Here is an 11,194-nt window from a genome sequence, read left to right on the forward strand (position 1 = left end):
ACCACACTCATCTTTTTTTAAAAACAAAAAATTTTTAATTTTTTTCTTTGGGTTTGTACAAGAAATTTACAATGTGAAAAATATACAAGTGAAAAACGAGGCCAAAAACCTGGGTGTGGGGAGGGGCCACTTGGTCACAAACACAAATAAACATTTCTGAGTTCTTCCTTTGGTCTGACTACAGCCCCCTCTCCCCAGGAGAGGGGGTGCAGAGCTGGGACCTGGAGATCAGACCCCAGTCCCAGCCCTGTCCCCCAAAATAGGCAGGGTTGGGGGGCAGGCACATCTGGAGCAGCTGGCGCTATCTGGCTCGCTCTGGCTTTGGGATGGTGGGGAGAACGTGGAGATGAGGGAGCCCCTTCCTTTTCCGAGACCCCTGGCTGAGTGGGCTGGGAGCGCTGGGGGTGTGTGGGGTTGGCAAAGTAGCAATGGCAGTATTTGGGGAGTGAATGAAATAGGTCAAGTGAGTAGGAGCCTTTGGGTGACAGTGAACACAGGAACCTTCAGGGAATCTGATCCAAGTCATCGGGCAGCCTTGAGTCCTTGGCAGAGGCCCAGAGACCTGTATCCCAGGGACTAAGGCCCTTGGGCCCTCAGACTTTGAGGCCCTCAGTGGATCTGAGGCTACTGCCTGCTTTCAGGAGACCTCCGTGCAGAAGGGGGTGCTAAGGCCCTAGATTTCGGTGGCAGTGATCTCCTCCAGGCAGATGCAGGGTGCTGGCTCCGCCAGGCCCAGGTCCGCGAGTTCCCGGGCCTCCAGCTCCAGACTGAGCTGCTGCAGCTCCTGCTCCAGCTGCCGGTTACGTCGGTACATCTGGATGTAGTTGTGCTGCAGCTGCTTCTGGTAGCGGATCACCTGCTCCTTCTCTGCCTGCCAGGCCAGCCGCTCCCCCTCGAAGCTGTCCCGCTGCTCCTCACCTCGCCGCCGCTCCCGCTGTAGCTCCGCCCGGAGCCGCTCCACCTGGGCCCGCAGGCTGCCCCCGACCCCGGCGGCGGCCCGCTGTGCCTTGGCCTCATCACTCTCTGCCAGGAGGAATGGGTCAGCAGTGGCAGGTGGCACAGGGGGTTCCCGGAGTCCGGCAGCCTCACTGTCCAACTGCCCAGCTTTCTCCCGCAGCCGCTCAGCCTCTTGACGGTGCCGCTGCAGCTCCTGGGAACAGGCCTCCAGCTCCAGCTCCCGTGTCCGGGCCGCCTCCTGGAGGCCCCGTGCCCGGCCCTCACTGACCCGAAGCGCTGCCCGGGCCTCCCGCAGTGCCACGCGCAGGGCCACCAGCTCGCTGCCCTTCTGTACCAGCTCTGACTGAGATTCCTTCAGTTGCTGCTTCAGCAGGGAGATCTCACCTGACTTCTGGCACACCTAGGGGTAGGAGACAGTTGGAAAAGACGGTGAGAAGGTTCTCCCAGGTGGCCAGGCCCTGACATCAAGCTGGGCATTTGGGGAGAGGCAGTATGATCACTGTACCTATTTTACAGATGAAGACACTGAGGCAGCTATTCATTGGCTAAGGTGGAATATAGACCCAGATCTTCTGGTTTCAAAGCTGGGGTCTTTAAACCATCATGAAGCAGCAGCTTCATGCAGGTTTGGCAGGAGTGGAAGCAGCAAAGGGCAGTGCCTGCATTTCCAGTTGGGAGGCACTACAGTATCTTGATGAAAAGCATAGACACTGGAGCCAGACTGCCTGGGTTCAGATCTCAGCTCCGCCACTGTGTGTGGAGTGTGATCTCAGGCTCCATCCCTTCTGGGTCTCATTTTCCTCACCGATGAAATGAGGGTGTGAACAGCACCCAACTCACAGGGTTATTACAAGGATTAGATGATACTCTATGTTACTTGCTTGAGTAGCAGTACCTGTCAAGGAGTAAGCACTACATTCTCATTCTTACTATTGGTGGGAAGGCAGTGGATGGGAATGTCACTAGCTACCTGAGCACTTAGAGCAGAGCCATGAGGAGACCAAATGTGAAGGCCCCCAAGGAGACCCATACCCAGAAAGGGAGGTCAGAGGGGGGAGCCTCATCTCACAAAGGTGAGGAAGGAGAGGCCCTCTGGGGATGGCAGGTGAGGGGATGTGGCTGGGCCCCTCCTTTCAAGGCTTACCCTTCACTGAAGGCCCTGCTCCCTGCCCCTCCTGGTACAGCTCACCTCCCACTTGGTCTCCTCTAGCCGTGGCCCGAGCTCCCGTTGTTCCCGCTCGAAGGCCGCGCAGCGCCGCTCCAGCTGCTCACGTTCCTGCAGCAGCTGCGCAAAGTCGTCCTGTAGCTGCCGCTTCTCCTGCTGCAGCTGGAACACCTGAAGCTGCAGCAGCTGTTGGGCCCGCTGGGCCCGGGCCACGCCATCCTCTCGCAGAGCCTCTCGCTCACGGGGCCAGTGCCGCTGCCGCTCCTCGTACACCTGTGGGCGAGAGGGCAGGCCTGGGTCCTGGAGGCTTCCCCACACCTCGAACCCTGGCCACCCCCAGCGCCCCAGTCACCAACTGCCCTGGTGGCCCACTGTCCTGGGCTCAGGGAAGATGGATTCAACAGTGACAATAATTAGGATACCAACAACTACTTTTATGAAAAGACAACAACAATAGCAAGCATGTGTGTGGCACTTCCCAGGTGCCAGGCATTGATCTAAGCACTTTACACCCTTCACCCTGCTTAATCCTCAATGATAACCCTCAGGCCAGGAATATCCCCATTTATGGTGAGTAAACTGAGGCTCAGTACAACTGAGTAACGTGCTCAGTCAAGGCTGAAAGACAGTATATGGTGGTGCCGTGTCAACCACTCTACAGTTTAAGCCAGACAGCTGGGTGGGGATGGGGGTCACCAGCCCAACACCTGCCTCTTAGCAGACAGAAATGCATCTTGTATGCCCAGCACCTGTGGATGTCCTGCCATGCCACCCCCATCACTGCCACTGACCACACCTGGCACATGGTCACCTCACTCTCGTCCAGACTGTCCCGCAGCTGCTGCAGCTCTGCCTCCCGGTCTCGGAGCTTTCCTTCCAGGACACAGTGCAGCAGGGCCTCGTCCGAAGGGGGTGGAGGGGGTGGGGGCGGTGGTGGGGAGCGTTCCCCACAAGAGCTGCTGTCAGGGGAGGCCCGGGGACCGCTGCCCAAGAGCCCCCCAGCCAAGCGACCACCCAGGGAGCCTGTGCTCTTGCTGGAAGAAGATCGGCCGCTGTCTGAGTGGGAGGGCCCGGTGGGAGCTCCTCGGGCTGGCCCCGGCAGGGCGCCCCGCCCAGGGCCGTGGGAGGGCAGGTGCCCGCCTGGGGAGTTGGTAGCCGGCTCGGCACCCCCGGTGCTGTAAGTGGGCAAGCTGGACAATGAATTTCGGCCGGAGTCAGACAGAGTCCCTGACGGGCAGCCGCTGGCCCAGCCACTCAGTATCAGGGGTTTGTCAGCAGCCGAGGAGGAGGAGGAAGAGGAGGAGGAGGCCGGGCCCCCAAACAGCTGCGTTAGGCTGCCTTGGCTCCCCGACGGTCCGGTGGCCCGAGGACCCAGGAAGCTAGGTAGGGATGGTACCCCTCGAGGTTTGGGCAGCACTGGCTTGAAGGCTGTTGGGCGGATCACAATTTTCTCCATGTTCTGAAATGAGGTGCCATTTGACAATAGGGATGAGCCGCCCAATCTCTCAAAGCCCTTATCACACTCCCTGCCCTCCCATCTGGGGCCCCCAATCCCCATATAGTAATAACAATTGCTACCACTGGCTGAGGGCCTCCTGTGTCAGCTTTACTTACGTCAGGCAACTTAAATTGTACTTCTCAGGTCATTACAAAATCCATGCAAGCAAAATATTATCAGTATTGCATACAGAGATGAGGAAATGGAGGCTGAGGGAGTTACAGGCCTTGCTCCAATGCAAACACATAGCAGCTATATAAAACAGTATTTCTAAGAAGCTAACATTTATTGAGTACCTATTATGTGCCAGGTACTAGGCTAAACACTTTACACATATTATTAGATTTAATTCTCACAACAATCCTATGAGAGTTGACCTGTTACCTCCATTTTACAAACACAGAAGCTGAGGCTCAGAAAGGTTAAATGACTTCCCTGAGTGAGGTAGAGCTGGGGTGAGAACCCAAGTCTGGTGAATCTGGAGCCCATACTCCTTCCTATAAATAGATCTCCAAATTTCAGCTTCTCCAGGGGACCTCTAGTTCCACCCAGACCCTCAAAGGAAGGGCTGGTCCTCACCTTCTCTAGCTTTCCAGAGACAGGGATGAGCTTTGGTGGGGGACCACGGAGGTGGGCATTGCGTGCCCGCTGCTCTCGGGCATCTTCAAGGTCACTGCTTGGGCTGGGGGGTGACTCTGTCCGGAAGTCCTCGTTGATGTAGGTAAAGTTGGTACCAGGGACAGCCTTCCTGGGGGGCACAGCTGGGCACAGTGGCTCCTGTGCCTCGTAGCCACCCCGCAGCAGCCCATCCTGCTGGCGGAAGAAGGTGGGTCCAGGGGGACCATGGTGGCGAGGAGGAGCCGGCCCCCCAGGGCAGGGCCGGCCTGAGATGAGGCTGCTCACGCTGCCCATGGCTGGAGCTTGTTGGGCAGTAGCGGCCTCAGGAGCGGGTTCCAGGGGCACTGGCAGTGTCTGCACAATGGCCATGGCAGCAGAGGCTCAGGCCTGGCCAAGGGCCTCCAGGGAAACCTGTGAGCAGGGAAGTGGCATCAGAGTCTCTCCATCTTGAGCTCCCTCCCTGTATGAAGTCCTGAGTCCCTCCTGGTCCTTAGTCTCAGGTCAAACAGTCCACCCAACATCAGTGAAAAACACTGATATCCTCCCCCTAACACACCCTCTCTTGCATCTTGGCAAGAACTTCCATCCTCCCTGGGCCCCAGACCACTGCCCAATTCTGGTCTGAATAGGGCTGAGGACAGAATCTATCAAGTAGGGATGATGAGGGGATGGGGGTCCCACAGAGGCCAGGAATCAGGGAGGGAGCCCTCTGTACCAGCTCCTGGCACTGGTCCCTGTTTCCCTGGGACAGGTGGACTCATTAGATGCAGTCTGGGCAAACTCAGGGGTGCAGCAGCAACTCAAATGGTAATTAGGGAACAAAGAGCTAAGGCCAGGCAGTGCCCAGCCTCACCCAGCTGGGCCTCAGTTTCTCCCAGACAGAGAGGCGGCAAGGGTGGAGCTGGTCAAACAAGAACCAGAGCTCTTAGGAAGCCCACAGGTGCCCTCTGGGGTCTCCTGCCTCCCAGAGGTGGATGCAGGCTCATGCCTATTTCCATGACAATTCCTAGCCTCACAGCACCCAATCAGTCAGGCCTAAAGAAGCCTCTACAGGCCCACTGCCAACCTCTATGAAACCTTTTAGCTTTTGACATTCCCCAGAGTAACTCCAAAGGGATGAGAATAGAGGCTCTACCATCACCTCTGGCAGCTGCTCCAGGGAAGAGGGCTCCACCTCCCCAGGCCCTGCTCCTTCCTGGAAGGGGATAGCAAGCCTCCACCCGGAACTCCCTCCCTAGTCCTGAGGATGAAGACCAGGGCTCAGGCATCTGCTGAAGTCATCATGCAGAGCGGGGGCCAAGAAGTGGACAGAGAACTGCGTAGGAGTAGGAGTGTATGCATTTTACTTATTTGTGCGTGTGAAACTGTGCACAAGAACATGAACACTGTGTGTGAAAACATGAGTGTATGTGAGTACACGTATGCTTGGATAGATATATCAATACATTCAGATATATACATGCATGTATACATGAAATCATATGGGCATACCTTACAAAAATCTGTGCAGCTCTCAGAAACTATGTGAAAATTATAAATGCATACATCAGTGAATCTTTGATGTATGAGTGTGACTATGTCAGAGAATGGTTTGATGTCCATTCATATATACATGAGTTTCTGTATCCGACACAAGTGTGTGAATGGGAAATAGTGCACAAGTGTGTTAAGAGTGTTGTGTGTGTATGTGAGAGGGTGAGAGTCTGGGTGGCACGCAGGGCCAAATGGGTGAGTGGGAGCCCGGTTTTTGTCACTCACTGGAGTGTGTGGAGAGGAGAGACACATTATCTTTGCTTGATCTGCTCTCCTTCATTCTTGCTTGTGTTCCATTAAGTCCACCCTCCCCCACTTCCCCGCTCAAGTCAAAAGATCTGGAGGTGTCCAGACTGAGGGAGGAGGAGCTGGGAGCCAGGGGTGGGGGTGACTGGTGCCCTCGGAGCAGGGGTGGGGATTGAGTCCACCCCACAAGTGCCAGTCCTGAGCAAAGCCGATAGAACACCCCCTCCTCTGCCCTCTCCCAGACCATCCAGGGCATGCAGGAAACCGCCGGGAAGGGGCTTCCCCTAAGGCGCCAAGAAGGCTGGCATCTCGGTGTGTTTCCCCACTTCAGTGAGCACAGAGAAAGTGGAAACTGAGGGGAGGAGACAGAGAGATTCAGACAGGGGCCCAAAGGACGGGAGACAAAGACGAAGAGCGGCTCCAGGGCCAGGCGGACCCAGTGAGCCGGGGTCCCCGCGAAGCCAGGGGCCGCTAAACCAAGAGACGCTGAGCTGGGCCCTGAGCGCCAGACACCCACGGAGCCAAAGCCAGGCGCCTGGAAAGCCAGGCCCAGCCAGCCTGGCTCCCGCTCTTGGAGCCCGAGAGAAAAGGAGGGGCAAGTGGAGGCTCCATTTTGAGAAATGCGTTTGTGGCTGTGGGAAGGGAACCCCTCGCACTCCCCAACATCCTTGAGAAACCGCTCCGGTACAGCACACACTGCCCTGCTCGGTGGGCCGGGGGCGGTTGAGGGCTGGATGCAGCCGGGGCCCGAGGGAGGTCTGGCCGAGGTCCGAGTTTCCCACAGACCTGTTTTGGGGGCAGAAGAGTTCGGGAAAGTCTCCCCCTCACCAAACTCCAGGACCATCCAGCGGGATCAAGTCTGAGATCACGAGTTTCCATTACGAGACAGGAAGCCGGAGCCCCCAATCCGCCCTCCGGAGTTCACCCCCCTCCTTCCGCCTCTTCCAGAAAGTGGGGGCAGCTGTGGAATGCCGCCTCCCCACGGGACCTCCGCCGCGCAGAAGTTGGGGGCGCCCCCAGGTCGCCTCCCAGCCCCGACCCCCCCTCACCTCCACCGCGCCGCTCCATGCTCAGCCCCGGGCCGCCCCCAGCGCTCCACAGGCGCGCCGCCCGGCTCCAGCCTGCCGCGCGCGGCCACTCGGAGCGGCCCGGTACGACCCGGCCCCGCCTCCGCGGCGCCCCCGGCCCGGCCTGGCCCCCGCCCGGCCCAAGTGGGCGGTGCAGCGCGGGGGAGGGTCCGAGGGGTGACCCCGCCCCCGGGGCGCGGACACGCGTAGGCACCCGGCGTCACGCGTGTCCGGCGGGGCGCACGCTGGAGCGACGCAGCGGGGCTCAGATTCCCTCCCTCCGAGGCGCGATGGCTGTGTGTCTGGGGCTCGGCCGGCTCAAGACTAGGCGGCGGCGGGTCACCCTCTACCCTTACTTGGGCCCCGGGGCCAGCAGCAGCTGGTCATTGTTCGAGCACAAAGGGACAGGCGCCGCGGCAGCCGCCCTTCCCCCTCCGCTCCTCTAGTCGATGCCTCACCCCCAGGCACACTCTCCGGCTTCAGAGTACAGAGAGGGAGGTTGGGGGTAACCTAACCCCCAACTCTGGGCCCTGCGTCCCGGAACAAGTCAGGGGCCGACGCTTGGTGGGTGCTTGCCCCACCCCCAGCGGCTTGCAGAAGGCACACTAGGATTTGTGGAGGCGGCGCCACCTGGCGGCCCGTTCGGAGAACACACCCAGCTACCCCCAACCTTGTCTCCCCAGTGCGGTACTCCCTCTCCGGAGAGCCCAGGCCTTCCTCGAGCGCGGTTTTTTTCTCCCCAACCTTCCTTCAGGCTCCTTTGCGCCAAACCTTCCTTTGCTAAGAGGTCAATGGTCAGAGAGAGACGTCCGCTGGCCCCCAAAAGTCACCCCAGTGGGTGAGCTGGTCCAAACCCACAGGCCAAGCTTACGCCAGCCTCACAGCAGACAACGTTCCAGTCTTCTCAGGGTCAGGGATACTCTCACCCTCTGGCAAACAACACAATCTAAACACCCACACGACCTTTCCCACACTCAGTCTCAGACACAATCACTCAGTCTGTCTGGTCCATCAGAAGGTTCCATGTCCATTCTTGCCATAATCAGGCCAACTCACAGAGATACACTCGGTATCACGGCTAGTTGTGCACAAGCTTTCACAGCTTAAGTTCCTTTGTACCCAGTCACAATCTTGACTATACTTGTCTCCCAAGCATTTTTCACACTATGACAGTCTTTTTCACAGTCACAAAGACAACTTCTTAAACATACACGTCGTATTTCACAAACATTTTATCACACAGACTTTCCCATAGGGGTCTCTGTGACCTAACCAGGTCAGCTGACGCCCGCATCCCTGGGCAAGCACAGCCTCCTGCCCCCTAACCCCGCCCCCCAGAACTAAGGCCTGCCAGAGCTCCTCTGCCCCAGGAAGGAGCATTCCCCCCGCACCCCCACCCTTCCAGGCCACAGCCTGGCCGGCTCTCAGTTCTATTTTTAGCTCCATGGAAAGAGTTGTTTTCTTTCTTTTTCCCTGGAAAGGGAAACATAGCCCAGCCACCCTCAGGCTCACCCTAGACCCTCTTGCCTCACAAATACACACTGAGCCCCACCCCCATAGAGACCCCCTCTTCTGGCCTTGCCCTGATCCCAGCCTCCTGGGGCACCAGGAGCCTCCTCCCCTTTCTGGCAGCCTGCCCAGAAGCTCAGGCAGCAGCTGGGCTCAGCGTGTGTGTAGGGGGGGCGGGGTGAGGGGTAGGGGGGGAGAAGGAGGCCGAGGGCCGCTGCCCACTCTCATTCGCTGAGGGGAGGGGGCCGTGCTCCCTTCTATCAGAGGGAGATAGGCCCACTCTGGTATAGAGAGGATGTGTACGGTCATGCATTCTCTGGGGAAGGGGGACTCCTACTCTTGCATGAGTGGGCTTTCTGCTCCTACTTTGAGGGGAGGAGCTCCCAGTTCCGCAAGGAGGAGTGTAGTAAGAAAGGGGACCCACAGGCGCTCGCGCAGCTGCTCCCCGGGGCTGGAGGTCCCGGAGGAGGCTGCTGTACACTGCCAGAATTGCGCTCCCCTCGGGTATCTTCAGGAATGGGGGCAACATGTTCCGGGGAAGGAAGGTGAGGAGCCCAGGTAACCAGCCCAACAGTCTCTTGTCCTCCTGCGCTACGCCAACTCCAGGGGGCGTTGTGCTCCCATTCCTGGGGAAGGGCTTATCCCCTCCAGGTGGAGAATGGAATACAGCCCGGCAAGGTATCTTTCAAACTCGCTTAGTACTGGGGAGGGAGGTTCCCGCCGCGAGGCTCCCCCCGTACAGCCCACGGGTCTGCGAAGCGATCACGTGCTCAACGCCTGTTTACGTCTTAGTCTTCACCTGCGGGCAGCAGGGAAGCCGGAACCTCCGGAGGCGTCCCATCTGGCCCGCCCCCGTCCGCGGTCACTGGGAGGCCCTTTTCTCCCACCCTCGTCAAGTACGCGACGGCAGCACACACTGCCCGCTGGGGGTCCGCGCGGGCCAGCCGGGCTCATCCGCCGACAGCAAGCGAAACTCACTAGGCGCGTCCGCCCCGCAGTGCACGTGTTTTCGGCTGTCTCCAGCACGCGCGTGGATCTATGTACACGCGTGTGTGCGCCCGTCGGTGTGAGTTTTCGTGTAGGTTCCCTGTTCAGACTCTTCGCCCGCGGCCCCTGGACTGCGGGGCCTGTCTCTTCACCCCAATCCCCCGCTTCCCGGGATCGGGAAAGTTCACTCCGGGGCGGGGGTGTGCAGGAGGCGAGATTTCCTACACCGCCGCGAAGCCCCCACTCACTCACCCAGCGCTACCTGAACCGCCGTTCCAGCTCCCGCCGGGCTCCTGACCCAGGGCCGGCACGTCCTGGCCGCAGATCCGCCGGCTCCCCAGCGCGCTCGCCCGGGCTTGGTGGAGGGGGCGGGGCGGCTGAGGCCGCGCCCCCGACCAAGGCAGGGGAGTGGTCTGCCCAGCACCCCCTCAGCAGCAGATCTGGTACCCTGCCAAGTAGTGTCGCGATGGTGGCCCAAGACTGCCCCTCGGACTTCTGACTTCGCAGCTTCTGGAACCGGCTTTTGATCTAGGAAGGGGCCAGTGGCGCCACAGCTAAGCTAAGCTACCTGGCTGCCCTAACCAAGTTGGCTATAGGGCTTTACTGCCACCATCCTCTGGTCTGTAGGGAGCCCAGCCTGGTCCACTCTCAGCCCACTCCCCAGACACAGGGAAAACCCCTGGGAAGCAGACTAAGAAGGCTCGGATTTCACCAAAACAGACCCAGCCCTTCCTCACACACACCTCTGAGGTTGGGGCTGCTCAAGCAGAACCAACACTTCCCCCTCCCCTGGAGTAGGTGTCTGCCCGGTGAGCAGGCTTGTCAGTTCTGGCCCCCCCCAGAGTGTGGTCAGGCTTCTCTTAGACTTATAAAGTTCCACCCACAGGCACAAACAGGAAGTTGACCTGTATTGCACCAAAGGGTCCCTCCCTCCATGGCACCCAAGGCGGCCTGTGGGAGGGCAGACGGTGATGTCTACAGGTATCTGGGTCATATCTGCAGCCTGAGTACTTGGGCAGCAGGAGCCCTTTGAGTTGAGTCTCTTCTGAGACCCATCCCCAGTGAAGGGATGGAGGACCAAAGCTGCCCCCTTACAGCCAAGTGGGTTAGTGAATCTGAGGACAAGGCTGCAGATCCAGTTGGACTCTACTGGGCCAGGCTGTGCCTCAGCTCTCAGGAAGATTCCAGTTGGGCACAGGCTGAGTACTGGTTCTAGCCCAGGCAATTCGCCTCAATCCACTTTGGCGGGGTACAGAAACTGACTCCTAGGGACCATACATAGGACCCAGGGATTAACTGCTACTTCTTGGGCTCCAGGGGCTCCTGAAATACTTTGGGCTAATTTTCACGTGAGGGGTTTAAGACAGGTGTGTAATGGAATGTGTGTGTGTGTAGGGGTGGGGCTGGGGGATCATTAGCTTCCCCTCCCCCCTACCATTCTGGTTTGCTCTGTGGGCTGTCTGCTAGGAGGGTGGGGCAAGACAGGCAAGTGTGTATCTATCCCCCTATCCCCAATTCATAGACCTCAGAAAAGTCTCCTATTGGAAATCCCTGAAAGATTTCCTGAGCACAGAAGACCAGAATGTGGAACCCACATCCTTATAGGTAGGATTG

General features: G+C 58.8%; 1 protein-coding gene across 7 annotated transcripts; it reads right to left on the reverse strand.

The window, feature by feature from the left end:
- Positions 1-12: 12 nt before the first annotated feature.
- Positions 13-9,931, reverse strand: LZTS2 (leucine zipper tumor suppressor 2). Of its 7 annotated transcripts, none has more exons than XM_027529052.1 (5): positions 9,833-9,931; positions 4,200-4,649; positions 2,919-3,581; positions 2,147-2,395; positions 13-1,357 (listed from the first exon to the last, which is right to left on the reverse strand). In XM_027529052.1, exons 2-5 carry the CDS (start codon positions 4,605-4,607, stop codon positions 674-676), a joined length of 2,004 nt encoding a protein of 667 aa, XP_027384853.1. In that variant the 5' UTR covers positions 4,608-4,649; positions 9,833-9,931; the 3' UTR covers positions 13-673. The 7 variants fall into 7 exon arrangements, with proteins under 7 accessions (XP_027384853.1, XP_027384855.1, XP_027384856.1 ...); XM_027529054.1 differs by having other exon boundaries at positions 9,843-9,906; XM_027529055.1 differs by lacking the exon at positions 9,833-9,931 and adding an exon at positions 7,067-7,235 and having other exon boundaries at positions 2,934-3,581.
- Positions 9,932-11,194: the final 1,263 nt, after the last annotated feature.

The sequence above is a fragment of the Bos indicus x Bos taurus genome, chromosome 26 (genome assembly GCF_003369695.1).
Source record: "Bos indicus x Bos taurus breed Angus x Brahman F1 hybrid chromosome 26, Bos_hybrid_MaternalHap_v2.0, whole genome shotgun sequence".
Taxonomy (NCBI): domain Eukaryota; kingdom Metazoa; phylum Chordata; class Mammalia; order Artiodactyla; family Bovidae; genus Bos; species Bos indicus x Bos taurus.

Coding starts and splice junctions, on each gene's coding strand:
- LZTS2 (XM_027529052.1), bottom strand. CDS start 4,607: ATGGCCATTGTGCAGACACTGCCAGTGCCCCTGGAACCCGCTCCTGAG. Junction 3,582..4,199: donor TCTCTGGAAAGCTAGAGAAG/GTGAGGACCAGC, acceptor ACCTCATTTCAG/AACATGGAGAAAATTGTGAT. Junction 2,396..2,918: donor GTGAGGTGACCATGTGCCAG/GTGTGGTCAGTG, acceptor TCTCGCCCACAG/GTGTACGAGGAGCGGCAGCG.